The sequence below is a fragment of the Myodes glareolus genome, chromosome 9 (genome assembly GCF_982192425.1).
Source record: "Myodes glareolus chromosome 9, mMyoGla1.1, whole genome shotgun sequence".
Taxonomy (NCBI): Eukaryota; Metazoa; Chordata; class Mammalia; order Rodentia; family Cricetidae; genus Myodes; species Myodes glareolus.
Window position 1 is genome coordinate 72,885,840 of NC_142034.1, and position 16,750 is coordinate 72,902,589.

Sequence of the window (16,750 nt, forward strand, 5' to 3'; positions counted from 1 at the left end):
GTCAGATACCCTGGAACTGGCAGTTGTGAGCTTCCATGTGCTGAGAATTGAACCATGGTCCTCTGGAAGAGCAGACAAAGCTCTTAACTGCTGAGCCATCTCTCCAGCCCTGGGTTTGAAATTTTTCGTCCTCTTGACTACTATAAGTAATTGTTGGCATACCCGATTTCAATTTTTTGCCATACACCCAGGAATGGAAGGGCTAGGCGTATCCTAAATCCATGTTTAACTTATTTTTCCCCCCAAGACATGAATTCTCTGTGTAACAGTCTTTGCTGTCCTGGAACTCACTTGGTAGACCAAGCTGACCTCAAACTCACTGAGATCCACCTGCCTCTGCCTTCTGCGTGCTGGGATTAAGGGCGTTCGCCGCCAGCCGCCACCACCACCCCCCTTTTTTTTTTAATCTTAAAAAGAAAACATGGTCGGGAGGCAGAGGCGAGTGTATCTCTGAGTTCGAGGCCAGATTGGTCTACAGAGTGAATTTCTGGACAGCCAGGGCTACTCCGTGTGTGTGCCAGCATGATTAAATGTTCACCACGTGCGTGTAGTGCACCCAGAGGCCAGAGGTGGGGCACTGGATCCCAGGGAACTAACTGGAGTTAGAGGGTTGTGAGCCACCACGTGGGTGCTGGGAACCAAACCCGAGTCCTCTGATACTCTAAACCACAGAGCACTCTCTCCTCCCTCACTTATCTGTATTTAACTTTTCAAGAGAGAAGAGGTGTTCTAACTTCCTGAACTTGAACGAGTTTAGGTGTCCAGCCTTCTGTTTCCGTCCCGCTACAGTCTTACCCAGCCCATGTGACTCATTTACATTATCGGTCTGGCCCCTGAAGGCATCTGAACCTGCCGCCCCTAGAAGTAGAGACAAACTAACCTCCCTCCAAAATAAAAGCCCTGCGCCCAGTCCAGCCGCCAACCACTGGAGACGCCGACTACATCTCTTCGGCTCTCAGAGCGCTGCTACTTGGGTTTAGTCTCAAAGGAGGAAAGTGGTGCTTACCTGAGAAAGAGGCGGCCTGAAGCAGAGACGTGACCGCCCCACCCCAGCGCGCCAGTTTGGAAGCTGGTTCTGGAAGGAAACCGAGCGAGGCGGGCGAGGCTCGGAGCTGGAGGAGGAGGAGCAGCCGGGAGGCGCGGGCTCAGGAGCCTTGGCCGGAGCCGGGTCTGCGGAGCTGCTGCACGACACCGACCGAGTGATCGCACACCGGGGGACCTGGCCCCACTGCACCCGTGAGCCGGGCGGGTCTCAGGTCGCTCGGGGGCGGCGCCGGTGCCCGCCCCCCACATCCGGGGGCCGGGCTGGGCTCTGGGGCTCGCGCCGGGCGGGTGAGTCAGGCCGGGTTTTCCCTCCGCCTCTGGGGCCAGCACAAGACTGTCGCCCAGCGCGTCCTCTGCCCGCCGATCCCGCTCCCGCGCCTGCCCGAAGAGCGTGCGAGGAGAAAGGTTCGGGACCGAGTCAGGGACTGCAGCGCGCCCTGAGATCCTCGGCGCCAGCATGGTAAGTGGGCTGGGCAGGTCTCCGAGGTCGTTCTCGGACCCCAGCGCGGGGGAGGGTGGAGAGGTGGGAGGATGCAGTGCTAGTCCCGGTGTCCTCCGCTCCCGCGCACTAGGCTAACCTGTAAAGCTTTCCATGGAGCTTTGCCCGAGACCCCTGCGCCGCAGCTAGGAGGGGCAGGCGCCCTTGGTGCAGGAGTCTGACCTCGGCCTCCGCCCCCTGCAGCAGCTCCAGGCAGGCCCGGCAGACAGCGGGCGGGATATGTGCACCCCACCCCACCCCCCTGGGTAGCTCTGGGGCCTCCAGCAGTTCTGGGATCTCTCGCTTCCTCCACTGCCTACCCGGGCGTAGTTCCTCCGGGACGGCCAGCCTGTCTTCTCTGCCGCCTTCCCGGGGACACCGCTCACCTGCCCTCTCCCACAAGGTATCTTTTTCCTGCCCCAGCCCCTTGCCTTGTCTGGTCCTTGTCTGGGGACCTGCGGATAGGGGATGTCCCAAGGTCCGTGACTCTGTTCCAGTTCTGACCTCAGCCTTTCACAAAAGTGAGGACTGGAACCCTGGCTCTATTCAGATGGGGGCGTGGGACATTCCACCCCAGAGATACAGATTGGGCATGATTATCTTTAGGAGAGAGCAGAGGCGGGAGGCCCTCCTGGACCTGGTGATCAGCCTCCTTCCAGGCTCTCCCAAACAGGGCTCCTCTGCCACTAGCTGCGTGTGGGTGTGTATGTGCGAGACTGTGAATGAAAGCGACCAGCCAGCTCCCGACACCGCCTCTAGCAGTTTCCAGAGCTTAGAGTCCCTAAGCCAACGCCACTTCCACTATTTCTTCCTACCCTTACTCCCCCAGGGTGGGCTAGGAGAGATCCCTGGGAGGGGGTGAAGTTGCATCCCACCCAGCCTAGCCGTAAGTGCCCTTGGGAGGAACAAGCATGGGGGCTGGGCAGGCTACATAGCAGTGTGTGCCTTTGGAAGGTGACCCCTAGCTGGGACAGCTGGGTGTAGTATAGAGGGCTTTACTCTGGGAATCCAGATTGGCCCTCAGAGTGGGATCTTAGGCGACTTGTTCCTCCGTCCAAGCCTATTTCTAAATAGGATCCTTACTGCCCAGTCTGTGTCCACCGACTGCTGTGGGGATGATGTGACATTATGAAATAGAAGAGCTGAGAAACCCTGGAGCACTGTGCGTTAAGCAAATTGCAATAATTCTGCCAAGGGGTCAGGGTATGCCAGCCACCCCCACCACCTCTCAGCCTGTCCCCATTTTTGGAGTTGGGACATTCCAGGCTCATTCCTTTGGGGCAGCTGCAGACACACCCCTCAGAAGGACTGATCCCCCCCCCCCAGCAGATGGTGTGACCCTCCCCTGGTGCACTCTGGTGGAACTAACTAATGGTGGTTCAGTCTGACAGTACTCCTGCCACCACACGGAGGCTGAGGTGCCCCAAGCCAAAGGAAATGCAAGGAAAACTGCGTCTAGGAAGCCAGGGCACTTCCTCCTGAACATGACCTTGGTCACATCATTTTACCTCTTCGTCTCCTTGTTTCCTCTAGTGAAGTAAAAAATAACCGTATTCACCTCCCGGGTGTGTTTTGAAGAGGTACCCGGGGCCTGGTGCTGGGGTGTCCCACTGTGTGCTTCTAGTTAGAGATTTCTGCACTGCAGGCTAACCTTGGGGCAGAGCGAGACAGGAATGAAGCCCCTGGGCATTAAGATAGGTACCCTAGCCTGGCGGTGATGGTGCTTGCCTTTAATTCCAACACTCTGGAGGCAGAGGCAGGTGGATCTTTGTGAGTTCGAGGCCAGCCTGGTCTACAGAGCGAGTTCCAGGACAGGCTCCAAAGCTACAGAGAAACCCTGTCTTGAAAAGAGAGAGAGATAGGTACCCTACTATGGCAGCACAGTCCAAGCACCCCCTCTTTCTACTCTGGTCCCCCAGAGGCTGTGAGCCATTTGCCAGCTCTCTCCACCCCCACCAACCAAATCAAAGGCCATAGAGAGTCTGCACAGCTGCCCTGGTCTGAGCAGGCAATCCCAAGGCTTCTAAGCAACGGGGAAGGAATGTGCGTGTTGGGGGAGGGGCAGAGGTAGGTTGGGTTTTTCAGGAGAGGGGTTTGTCTCCAGACTGAGACCTGGGTGGCCTGGGGCCTCAGCCCTGCTGATGGGGATGGGGCAGACTGCAGCACCTTGTCTAGGTGGGTGGGTGGGTGGTGGTGACCTTGTGGTGCTGTCCGCTGCTGGACTGTCCCCTAACACACATTTCTCTGTGGGACCGATACTCTGACTCTGTGTTCTGTATAAAGCCATTTACGTAGTTGTGGTGTGTGGCCACGCTGGTTCATCCCTGGACCCGCGACCCTTTGGTGGGTTATGTGGAGTGTCAGTTTTTTTTCCTGGGAGTGGAAGTGAGTGTCTGCACAGAGGAAGGATGTGGGTGTTTAGGGTGAAGTGGACATGTTTGGCAATGTCCCCCAACTCCTGGGCATACGGGACTTAACCATTCACAAAGTCCTTTCGCCCCTGTTGCCTCTCTTTCAATTATCCCGACAGAGGTAAGGAAGGAGAGGCAAGATGCAGAGGCAGACATCTAGGGTCCCCGGGGAGGGAGAGAGGGGTTGCTGGAGGTGATCGCGTTCCTTGAGTAGCAGCAGCACATCTCATGTGCAGTGACATCTCATGGGTTGGCTTATCAGGGCGAGGCAGTGTTGAATGAGGAGGCAAAGTGACCCCATCCTACTTCTTTTGGTTGTGGGTGACATCCTGCTAGACACTTGGCAGCCCTGGCGTCGGGATCCCATATGTCATCCTCATACTGGTTAGCTCTGTGAGTCTCCAAGAACTTGCCTCTTAAAAGGAGGGGTTACCGGAGCCATAGTCTCCTTGAGAGTCTACAAAGGGCCATGTTAAGGTCATAGTCCCAGCTCCAACAGTCCTGTAACCTGGTTGAATCTCTTGAATTTACATGGCTTGTGACATCCCTCGAAGGATATGACTGTTCAATGCGCCTGGGCAGGGTAACCAAACTCAGGCTTGCACCCCACTTCGAGTGGTATAAGAAAGTTATTCAGAAGGCTATGACTTTTTTTTTTTTTTTTTTTGGCCAGGGGTGCAGTTGAGGGCTATAGAGTATGGGGTAGGGGCAAGGCCTGCCCTCCCTCCACCAGAGAGAGCTTTGTCTTCCCTAAACACAAAGCCTGGAAATGGTTGAGGATGGAGCCTCCTAACCACCATTGTTTGGGGTGGGAGTGGGTGTCCCGGAAGTGTATTGGGTGGGTGGTGGTGGGTACTCCCAGTGGCAGCCTGCCTGCCAGGCATCTGCTTGGCATTGGGAGCAGCTGTGTGTGGGTGGGTGGGAGGCAGAAAAGGTGCCATTCACTGCCAGTTGTTTGCACTTACCGTATGCCAGGCGATGGGTGTGGCACAGGCCCCAGTCTCTAGCGTGTCGGGCCCCAGAATATGTGAGAGATGGTCCATCAGCCCGGTCCCTTGGTGTGGAGTTGAAGCGGGTGACTAAGCTCAGCCACGGGTATTCTGTGTTGACCGTGGCTTCAGGCCAGGCCTGGACTAGGTGCCTGGTCGCATTATCTTACCCCTTCCTTTCAGTATCCCTAAGTGATAAATGTTGTCTGTCACTGCCTTTCTGCTTCAGAGGAAGACAAGGCTCACAGCGGTTAGGCACGGATAAGGTCACAGTTGCTAGCTTCCAGGTCCTGGGGACCTGGCTGGTGATAGCTAACAGCAGAACTCAGTGGCATAACAGAGAATGGCTGCTTCTTCTCTCTGCCTCCCATCATTGCCTGGGCCTGAACACCTGTTCCGGAAACAGGAGCCATTGTTCCTCCCCTTAGGCCCTTCCTGTGTGTATCACCATCCTTCCTCCCCTTGGGCCTTTCCTGTTTGTGACCCTCCCACTGTATTCCCCCCAAGCCCCACCCACTCCAGATGTTTCCTTGTGGGGGGACCTCTGACCCTTTGAGAGAACAGGGGCTCCCCCCGTGAGAAGGCAGAAGAACAGACCTCCTCCAGCCCTCCCCATACCACAGATTTGGTGGAAAACCTGTCAGAAGGAAGCAGAGTCATGGGTCAGACAGTACCTGAGTTCACCCTCCACCCTTTGCTGGCCCAGTTCTAGGGCCCCCCCCCCCATCCTACTGCTTGAGGGCCTCCCCTTTCCTGCCTTTCCTCTGCGTTGCACACCAGACCCCTGTCTGGAGCTGTTCCTTCAGGTGTCGCGGTGGAAGCGACTTAGTCTGACACCGTGTTCAGTGTTCCCTTCCCTTGGCCATTCTGGGAGTCCTGCCCTGTTCACGCGTATCTGCCTCTGCTGGGCCTGGGCAAGCTGGGGGACTGACAGATGGCAAGTGTCTGGTTTTAGAGCATCTGGGGACTTGGGTACTGAGTGCCCATCTGCCACTAATGGAGCTTTCTGATTCCCAGAATCAGCTGCCTGTGCCCTGTTGAACCTTCATGGCCACGGCCTCAGGCCCTGCTGGCATTGCCATGGGCAGCGTGGGCAGCCTGTTGGAACGGCAGGACTTTTCCCCTGAAGAACTTCGTGCCGCTCTGGCTGGGTCCCGGGGCTCCCGGCAGGCTGATGGGCTCCTCCGGAAAGGCTTGGGCCAGCGCGAACTCTTCAGCTACCTGCATCTCCCCAAGAAGGACGGCAAGAGCGGCAAGCGAGCACCTCGGAATGAGCCGGACTATGCCACCCTCTACTACCGGGAGCATCCTCGGGCCGGTGACTTCAGCAAGACTTCCCTGCCTGAGAGGGGTCGCTTTGACAAGGTGCATCTCTATTGTGGGGGATTGGGCCCGACTTGGAGAACATGATGTTGGGGTGGTCAGCCGGGAGGCCCTGACGATAGGCGAGGGCAGACTGAGGTTTGTGAAGTTGCTCCATATGGGCCAGCCTGAAGCATGATCTCTGCTTCCCTGTGACCTCCCTGTGATGTGTGCCTTGTATTCTCAGAGGGGATTGTGAGGGACATCAGGTAGGCAGAAAAGAGTGGCCAACTCAACTCACACCTGCATTCTCTTCCTGACAGTGCCGAATCCGCCCGTCGGTGTTCAAGTCTCCCGTGGGCACCGGGAAAGGCTTCCTGTCCATGCAAAGCCTGGCAGCCCACAAGGGGCAGAAGTTGTGGCGAAGCAATGGCAGTCTGCACACGCTGGCCTGCCACCCGCCTCTGAGTCCCGGGCCTCGGGCCAGTCAAGCCCGTGCACAGTTGCTTCATGCCCTCAGCTTAGATGAAGGTGGCCCTGAGCCCAGCCTTTCGGACTCTTCCAGTGGGGGTAGTTTTGGCCGTAGTCCAGGCACTGGCCCCAGCCCCTTCAGCTCCTCCTTGGGCCACATTAATCACCTTGGGGGCTCACTGGACCGTGCTTCAAGGAGCCCCAAGGAGTCTGGACCTCTGGCTGTACTGAGCTGCCTGCCTGAGCCACCTCCCCCATATGAGTTTTCCTGTCCCACTGGTGAGGAGGTAGCCGTGTTGCCTGAGACCTGTGAGGAACTCAAGAGGGACCTCAGTGACCAGGATGTCTCTAACCCCTTTACTCAGGTGAGGGAGCCCCTGCCCTGGCGTGGTTTGTTCCTTGGCATTGAAATATAGGCCAGATTAATTTCTGACAGCTGGCACAGCTGGGGGTGGGGACAAACCATGAACAAGGCCTAAGCATAGTGTGGTATTGGGGGGCAGCCGTATGTTAGAGGCAGCAGAGGATGGGACCGGAGCAGTGAGATCAGAGTTTATGCCCCTGATGGCGCCCTTTCTCCCATCGCTCTTAACCAGCCTTTTCTTTTCGTTTGTTTTTCGAGACAGGGTTTACTCTGTTGCTTTAGAGCCTGTCCTGGTACTAGCTCTTGTAGACCAGGCTGGCCTCGAACTCACAGAGATCCGCTTGTCTCTGCTTCCCGAGTTCTGGGATTAAAGGCGTGCGGCGCCACCACTGCACAGCTCCTATTGCTCTTAAAGGAAGACAAAAAAAAAAAAAAAAAGACACTTGTAGGCTGGGATGATAGGGGCAGTGTGCTTGCCTGGCGAGTGTGAGACCCTAGATTAGATTAGCACTGAAAAGAAAGAGAATTCTATTCTTAGCTATCCCTCAACTACACATCAGGGATGCCCTGTGACTTTGGTCCTGGGAATTGTGTAGGAGGGAGCGAGGCAGTCTCTCTGAGTACCTTGTATTAGTAACTATCTGTGGAGAGCCTCTTTGGGTTTGAAGTACATGTGGCCAGGACGCTGGGCTCTGTGGCCTAGGTGCATAAGACATTAGTGAATGGCAGGCCTTGGGCACAAGTGAGCATTGTTTTTAGAGGGCAGGCCAACTGTGGAAATCTGAGCAAGGCTGTGCCCACCGCTGACCAGTTCCTCTTCCCCTCTGCAGGTGCTAGAGGAGCGCCAGCGATTGTGGTTGTCTGAACTGAAGCGCCTGTACGTGGAACGGCTGCATGAGGTGGCCCAGAAAGCTGAGCGCAGCGAGCGCAACCTCCAGCTGCAGCTGTTTATGGCCCAACAGGAGCAGCGGCGCCTGCGCAAGGAGCTGCGGGCTCAGCAGGGCCTGACCCCAGAGCCTCGGACCTCTGGTCCCCAAGTGGAGGCTGACCCTAATGCCCGGCCGGAGGAGGAAGCTCGATGGGAGGTAGGACACCATCAAAGGCATCAACTTCTGTCTCATGGCCCTGGTTCCATACCCTGTTGCTTCTCCCCTGCAGCTGACCCCAGTGTCACACTGTGCTCACGATTTGTCCCTACCCTCAGGTGTGCCAGAAGACCGCGGAGATTAGCCTGTTGAAACAGCAGCTTCGGGAAGCCCAGGCGGAGCTGGCACAGAAGCTGGCTGAGATCTTCAGTCTGAAGACGCAACTTCGGGGCAGCAGGGCACAAGCCCAGGCTCAGGACGCTGAGCTGGCTCGGCTGCGGGAGGCAGTGCGCAGTCTGAAAGAACAGGCGCCTCGGGAGGAAGCTCCAGGCATCTGTGAGACAGATGACTGCAAGAGCCGGGGACTGCTAGGAGAGGCAGGAGGCAGTGAAGCCAGCGAAGGGGCCGCCGAGCAGCTGCGGGCGGAGCTGCTGCAAGAGCGGCTTCGTGGCCAGGAGCAGGCGCTGCGCTTCGAGCAAGAGCGGCAGACTTGGCAGGAGGAAAAGGAAAGGGTGCTGCGCTACCAGCGAGAAATCCAGGGGGGCTACATGGACATGTACCGGCGGAACCAGGCACTGGAACAGGAGCTGCGGGTGCTGCGGGAGCCCCCTACACCGTGGAGTCCCCGGCTGGAGTCCTCCAAAATCTGACACTAGCCAAGTGTGCTGACAGCAGGCATGCTGCCAGAAGATAGCCTGAGATAGCAGGCTCCTCCCTTGCCTCCCTTGCTTTGGTCTGAGGCAGAATCTATAAAGGCCAGTTCAGGGATGGGAGGCCCACCCAGAGGAGGGCTCCTGCAGGCAATGGGCTAGGATAGGGTACCTGCTCTAGAAGCTATGGCAAAGTCTTGCTGGCAGAAAAACAGACCCAGGCAGGGCCCAGCCCTGCTCCCTACAGTGGGTGTGACCCAGTAAAGTAGGTTGGAGCCATCGAAGCCTCAGCCCCAGGATGCAGAAGGGCAGGAGCAAGGGTGGGTGGCTGGAGACCTGGCCTGAGGTCCTCCGTGGAAGGAGCTGGGGTGGGAAGACTAGCCTCCTCCACAATAAAAGCACATTTTTTATGAGGAGGCCCAGTTGATAACATTGTCCTTGGCCTGAGTCCAGAAGATCCCGGTTGGTCAGTGTTCCAGGCCTTGGGCCTAAGCTGTAGCTCTTTCCGTGGTCATGGTCGTGGGAAGAGTGTGCCATGTGCAGTCTCTGATCTTATGTGTTGGAGGATGGAGCAGTGTTATTCCTTGCTTCCCTGCCACACAGTCCTTAGCTGTTGTGTGGGCTGCAGCCCCTTTCTTCAGCACCATCGGATGTTTGAGAAGAAACAATACAGGGGAAACAAAAGGATTGGTCGATGGAGGCATTTGCAGAACATGAAGTGTTCTGGTGGGATGTCTAGACCCTGGGTGCCCAGGCAGCTGCTGGGTTTGGAGCTGGCTCAAGGCAGCTTCCTCTGTAACATGTAAAATCTCCTGTGGGCTCTGCCACCTCCAGCTGTGGTGTGCCCCTCCCTCCATGGCAAGGGGCCAGAGGCAGGTGCAGGAACTGTGGGTCATTTCCATAGGCAGTAGAGGCCTATGGGGCATTTTATTTATGCAGAAGATCTAATTTGTGTTCAGGGAGGGAAGGAGTCCTTCATTCTGTACCTGCTCAAAACTGACCCTTTAAACCTCTGCTTCCAGCTAAAGCTGATCCCAGGTCCTCTGAAACCCTCCGCCACCCCTTCCCTTAGCTGTGTCCTGCATTCTAAGGGCTTTGCTCCCCTTGGATTAGTGGCTGATTCAGCTGATACCTCTGCCTACTTCCTTACCTACCTTACTCCCCCCCCCATCAGGGTTTTGCTGTGTAGACCAAACTTAGCATGGAATCCTGGGTAAACCAGGCTTGCCTTGAGTGATTCTGCTGCCCAAGTGCTGGAATTTTAGACCTGTGCTACATACACCTTAGCCTGCCTGCTTTCTTTTGCCTGGCTTTAGACAGTGTCTCCCAATGTAGCCCAGGCTGGCCTTGGACTCAGACTTCTGCCCCTGCCTCCCAAATGCTGGGATTATAGGCATGCACCTCCACTTTGGGCTCCCTTCCTCTAGAGCAGTGGTTCTCAACCTTCCTAATCCCTTAATACAGCTCCTCATGTTGTGGTGACCCCCCCCCAACCATAAAATTATTTTTGTTGCTGCTTCATAACTGTGATTTTGCTACTGCTATGGATTGTATCTGTGTTTTCCGGTGGTCTTAGGTGATCTCTGTGAAAGGGTAGTTGACACCTACCCCACTAAACGGGTTTGAACTCGGAGATTGAGAACCACTTTTCTAGAGAGACACGACTGTTACAGTGGCTACAAACTTACTGTCTGCCTAGTGTTACGTTGGGTCCTTCTGGTCTTGGAGACACAAGGCAAATTCATTGAGCTTCCCTGGTCCAGGGGAGATCATAGCCATTTTTGGTTTTGTTTTGTTTTGTTGTTTTTGTTTTTTCCAGGCAGGGTTTTTCTGTGTAACAGTCCTGGCTATATTGGAATTTGTTTTGTAGACCATATTCTTTTGATTTTTGAGTCAGGATCTCAATGTGTAGCACTAAGTGCCCTGGGACTCAATATATAGACCAGGCTGACCTTGAACTCCCCGAGATCCACCTGCCCAGCTCTTTTGCCTCCTGTCACAGAACTTTAGATCTCAGGCCAGGCCTGTGCGCCTCTGACACACAGCAAGTAGGTGCCAGGGTTTAGGTGACCAGCTATGGGCTGTGACAGCTGAATGACGGGCCCCACCTTTTTCAGGGTGGAGGATTGGGTGTGAGTTGTCTGTTGTGGGGATGCTGTGTTTATGATCTGTGAGTGGCAGGTGTATGTGTAGATGGGCTTGGGGTGGTAGGTGTGGCCAAGGGGGTGTGTTTGGGGCCCTGTCCCTAAAAGCCAGTTCCTGGGGGGAAGCCAGGAGTGCTTCCTGATCCTCTCCATGTCTTCACAACTGTTCCTCCTCTTGAACTTGCCACGCTAGGGAGACCCTGCATCCCAGATAGTTCCCTGGAGTAGCTGGGACAAGCACACATTCACCCACACCTGAGCTCTGAGCCTCACCCAAGGGAAAGCAGAAGTGGGTTAGGCAAGCCAGTCCCAGCAGACCATGGTACCCACCTCCACTTCATAGGTTCCTGCAAATGGAAGTCTCTGGGCTAGTAGGCCAGAGGTTCTCTCCCTAACAGGTCAGGTGTTAGCCTGAAGTCTGAGTTACTTCCTCAGCAGAGCCGGGAGACAGTCGGGCCAGGTGCCCACGTGCCCACCTTTTGGTGTACCCACTCCACAGTGCGCTTCCCCACCCAGCAATTACGACCTGGGCTGGCCAGTAGAGCCAGCGGGGGTGGGTGGGCGGTACCAAAACTTGGCAGTGGTGCCAGAAACCAAGGCCAGGCCCATATGTAAAGGGGGAGGGCAGCCCAGAACCAGATCTCTTGTTAGCTCATCCGTGCTTGGCAAACCAGTTCCCTGGTCCCCAAGCAGGCTGGGTGGCTCTGGAGCCAGCTGGTCATAGAAGTCACTGTCACAGTTACTGGAGAAGCCCATCCCTGGTGCCTCTGAAGAACCCCTGGACCAGCCAGTTCTGTGTGAAAATGTAGAGAGACTGTCACACTATTTTCAACTCTATTCCTTGGATCTCTGTTCACCTAAGGTTTCTATCTCTTGGCATGTCACTTAAATAACAGCCTTTAAGGACCTTCAATTTCAGTGATCTTGGCAGCATCTCTTGGCTCTCTGGATATCCCCTCTTGTCTGTCTTGACCCAGACCAGTTTACATGGGGAGGAGATGCTACTTTATGGAGCCTTTGGGGGATGAAAGAAGAGGGGGCTTGAGCAGGTCCTAGGCTTGCCTGGGAAGGTAGCTGGGGTTCCCCTGGTTGAGCCCTGTGTGCATACGAGGTACCACATAGAATGGCACTTGGATGTTGCTTCTCAGAGAAAACCCTGCAGAGCTCCCCATGCCTGGTAGAGACAGGTGGTTTTTGTTTGTTTTGTTTTGTTTTTGGAGACAGGGTTTACTCTGTGTAGGTTTAGAGCCTGTTCTGGAACTTACTCTATGGACCAGGCTGGCCTCGAACTCACAGAAATCCACCTGCCTCTGCCTCCCAAGTGCTGAGATTAAAGGCCACTGCCCAGCCTCTACCAGGTGTTTCTTCAACTGGGCTGTGAGCATTGCCAAAGCAGGTGGTAGCCTCCATTTTCCTTCAGACTGCTCTGGCTCTAGCCCCAGGAGGTGGGAGCTAGAGAGGTAGAATATGGAAGTAAGGGTGACCAGACTCCCCCCACTAACTAGTATGACTTTGAGGGGAGGGCTTGGGAAATGTTTTGACTCTGAGCTATTCATAGGCAATGGCTCTAGGTCAAGTCAGTGTTAAGTTCAAGGCTCTAGTGCTAAAGTCACCATTCAGACCTTGGGCCAAATGCAGTTCACACGTGAGGAAGACAATGTGTACAGGGGGAGGATGAAGACATGCCTACACTAGTGAATGCTGTTTCAGATAGCAGGGCCTGGCAGGGGATGAAGAGGACACAGGGCTGAAGAAATGACTCAGCACAAGAAGCCTGGCTGGCTCTTCCAGAGGACCCAGGTTCTAGTCCCAGTACCTACAAGGTGACTCAAAACCACCTGTAACTCCAGGTCCAAGGAATCTGATGCCCTCCTCTGGCCTCCACAGGCACTGTATGCAGACAATGTACAACATACATGCAGGGAAAGCACCTACACACTTAAAAAATATATTTTTAAATAGAGGAAAGATAATCCAGAATACTCCCCACCCTAAGCAGTAGTTCTCTGTGTACCTTAACTGTCCTTGAGATCACTCTGTAGACCACGCTGGTCACAGATCCACCTGCCTCTGCCACGTGCTGGGATTAATCGTGTGTGCCACCACTGCCCGGCTTTATTTTTTATTTATGTTTGGAGTATGTGTGTGTAGCTGTCTGTGCACGGGTGTACGAATGCCTGAGGAGACAGAAGGCATCAGAGTCCTTGGAGTTGCAGTTGCTGGTGGTTGTGTGTTGCCCATTGTGGGTATTGGCTTCTCTGCAAGGGCAGTACATGCTTTTAACCACTGAACCATCGATCCAGCCCTGACCTGAACTTCTGATCCTCCTGACTTCCTGTGTCCATCTTCTGAGTGCCACCATCACCTCTGGCTTAAGTACTGCTGAGAACTGCACCCGAGGCTTCCTGTTAAAGAATACTCTATCTGCCAAGTGCTACATCCTCAACCCAAAGAGTATAATTCATGAGACAAAAGAGGCGTATGTCCTAAGAGGTGAGGCTCTCTGGGACTCTGAAGGAGAGCGGTTTGTTCATTCTAAGCAATGAGGTGGGAGGTGGGGCTCCCCAAGGGCTAGGAAGGCCAAACCAACCTTCACTGGGTCAGAAAGGTGCATTTCTGAGCAGTGTGGAGGGGCATCCCCGAATGAATTTGTACTTGGAGGTAGCAGGAAGTATGGGATGAGTTCCAGGAACACAGCATCCTGCCTGAGCTCAAAACGAGAGTAAAGTGGGGGAAGAGGGATGCACGCCTGGAGAGTTTGCTAGGTGAGCTGGCACAGGCGTCCCGGAGTGAAGGAGATGGGTGTGTACAAGCTGTGCAACACACAGGATCCAGACTTGGTGTTTACAGTCACCAGCTCGAGCACCTTAATATTTGAAGAAGGGACCTCACTTTTTATTGTTATTTTGAGACAGGATTTCTTTATGGAGTCCTGTCTGTCCTGGAACTCACTCTGTAGACCAGACTGGCCTTGAACTCAGAGACCCACCTGCCTCTGCCTCCTGAGTGCTGGGACTAAAGGTGTGCGCCATCATTGCCCTGCACTACCTTCTAAAATAAAATAGACATCGATGGTTTTCCGGTTTCTGTGTGTATACGGAGGTCAGAGGTCAACATTGAGTATAATCTTCGATCATTCTCCACCCTTTTTGAAGCAGGGTCTCTCACTGAATCTGGAGCTCACTATTTCAGTTATCCTTGCTGGCTCTCAAAGCCCAGGGCTGGGAGCACAGGCAGCGCCAGGGATTGAACTCAGGTCCTCAAGTTTGCATGGCAAATACTTCACCAACTAAACTACCTCTCTAGCTTCTCTTTTTCATTTTTTTTTTTTTGTAATTTAAAAAATAAATCTGCCGGACAGTGGTGGCACACACCTTTAATCCTAGCACTTGGGAGGCAGAGGCAGGTGGATCTCTGTGAGTTTGAAGCCAACCTGGTTTACAAAGTGAGTTCCGGGTCAACCAGAGCTGTTATACAGAGAAACCTTGTCTCAAAAAAACAATAAATAACTCTAACTCCTAGGAAACTGGTCAAAAATGAGAGGGGGTGGGGGAAGAAAATACTGAGAAACCACTTTGAAGCACTCTCCTCCAACAAAAAACAAAAGTCCAATCTGAAAGAGGAGAACAACAGACTCAAGCACGTAAGAAAACTCGTACATAGGAAAAGTACAGAATAATACAGAATGCGGGGCCCTCATGAGAAAGACACAAAAGTTCAAAGGCCTAATGTGAGCCGCCCCAGGTTCTGGTAGAAGCTGGCTTTGTTCACACCCTGCTTGATGGTGAGGCATCCTGGGAGAGGAAGTGGGAAAGCCTGGGGCGTTCTAGAAAGCTTGTGAGGTCCTGCCTGCTGGGGCTCGGGTTCTTCAGCTCTGGCTCTTCGCCCCAAGCAGTGCTCATTCAATTTCTCGCCCCCGCGACTTCCGCGTGGGGCCAGGACCACCCAGGCTCCCGAGATATTGCCAGGCATCTCCACGATGCCCCTGCCTGTTCGTGTCCCACTTTGCACCGCCCTTTTCCCTGCTGCGTTTCAGAAGGTTGTGAGCCACAGTTTCCTCTTTTATAAGCAAAGGATGTCGGTCAGCTCTCAGCATCTCTATGCTCTGTTCCAGTAGCGATGAGGACAAAGTCCTGAGCCCAATGGAGCTTTTATCCTAAAAGTTGGGGAGGCGGAGATAGGGGCAAGAAGACAGAATCAACACAAGCACATGATTTCAAGCCAAGGCTGTAAAGAAAACAAAGCTAGATTGTGCAAGGTGGGGGAGGCTAAAGAGGGGGCCCATAAATGGCCCGAGGGAAACTAGCAGTAAAAGGGAAGCTGCTTGTCAGGGGATGAGAAAGAAGGGAGTCTTCTTTATTCGGTTCCAAGGCAAAAGGCACTGGAGGAGGACCCAGGGTGATGACCTGTAATCCTAGGACACAGGAGGGGAAAGATGTCCTCCCTGATACAAGGAGTTCAAGGCCAGTCTGAGGTACCGAAGACCCTGTCTGCAAAAAACAAAAAGAAAAAAATAATAATTTTTAAAAGATTAAACAAAAACTAGTCCTTTTCTGCTTGGGGGTCATTTCCTTTTGTGACTTCGCCCTCCTCCCCCCTCTTTTCGGCTTCAAACACACACTATGTGCCACTACAACTGGCTCTTTCACACTTTTTAATTAGGGTAGATACACAACCCCCACTCCATCTTCTTTTTTAAGATTTATTTATTTATTATGTATACAGTGTTCTGCCTGCATGTTTGTCTGCATGTCAGAAGAGGGCACCAGATCTCATTATAGATGACTGTGAGTCACCATGTGGTTGCGGCAGGTCCCGGGGCTGTGGAAGTACAGGGATAGGTGACCCGCAAGGACAAAAAAGCAATCTTAAAATTGCGTATGTGTAATGTGAACGCGTGTACATGGGTGTGCTGGCCTGTGCAAATGTATAGAGGCTAGAGGAGCATCTTGGTCGTTTCGTTCTATCATTCTTCACCGTATTAGACATGGTCTCTTACTGAGCCTGGAGCTCTGCTTTTCAGCTACATTAGCTGGCAAGCATACCCGGGTATCCGCATGTGTCTACCCAACCCAGTGCTGCAGTTACAGGCCTGCACCACCAGGCGTGGGCCAGCTTTATGATAACACCAGGGATCCCAACGCAGGTCCTCATGCTTGCCCTGCAAGCGTTTTACCCAGTGCCTCAGGACTCTTCCTTTAAACATTATTTGGCATTTCAAAAAACATCACAGGAAATAACTAATCACTGGGTCACGTACATGTAACGGTCTTGAAATTTTTATTTTTCGGGTTCTGGGAATGAACCGAGGAACATACGCTTGCAACCTCTTCACCGCTGAGCAACGCCCAGGTTTTCTTTTTGTTGTTTGTTTGAGATAAAGTCTCAAGTAGTTCAGGCTGGGCTTAATTCACTATGTACTCTTGAACTACTGATCTTCCTATAATTATAGGATTATAGGCAGGTGCTACAGTGCTCAGATTTGGCTATTTTCTGAGAGTATCATTTTGTAGTCCATACTGGTCTGGAACTCGCGGCCTCCTCCAGCGTCAGATTCTCCAAGCACAGCCTCGGCATTAGAGACTTAAGACAGAAGATAAGAGTTGCGTTAGGAACCCCAGAAAGGCAGGTACGCTGGCTAATACTTCCGGTAGAAACCCAGGACCACCCTCCGGTGGTTCCTGCCGGAGGAAACATAGGTTCGCTCCGGGCCGCAGGGAAGCGGCGCCCGGGCACTGCGCAGGCGCTGGTTGCCGCCTCGCTCTCGCGGGCGATTCTATTCCGCACTCTGGGCAAAGCCACGGGCCAGACG

General features: G+C 53.9%; 1 protein-coding gene across 1 annotated transcript; it reads left to right on the forward strand.

Moving 5' to 3' along the window:
* The first annotated feature begins 836 nt into the window (after window positions 1-836).
* N4bp3 (NEDD4 binding protein 3) lies at window positions 837-9,210 on the forward strand. The gene is made up of 5 exons (XM_087910670.1): window positions 837-1,504; window positions 5,940-6,287; window positions 6,548-7,060; window positions 7,890-8,144; window positions 8,264-9,210. Exons 2-5 carry the CDS (start codon window positions 5,970-5,972, stop codon window positions 8,792-8,794), a joined length of 1,617 nt encoding a protein of 538 aa, XP_087766796.1. The 5' UTR covers window positions 837-1,504; window positions 5,940-5,969; the 3' UTR covers window positions 8,795-9,210.
* Window positions 9,211-16,750: the final 7,540 nt, after the last annotated feature.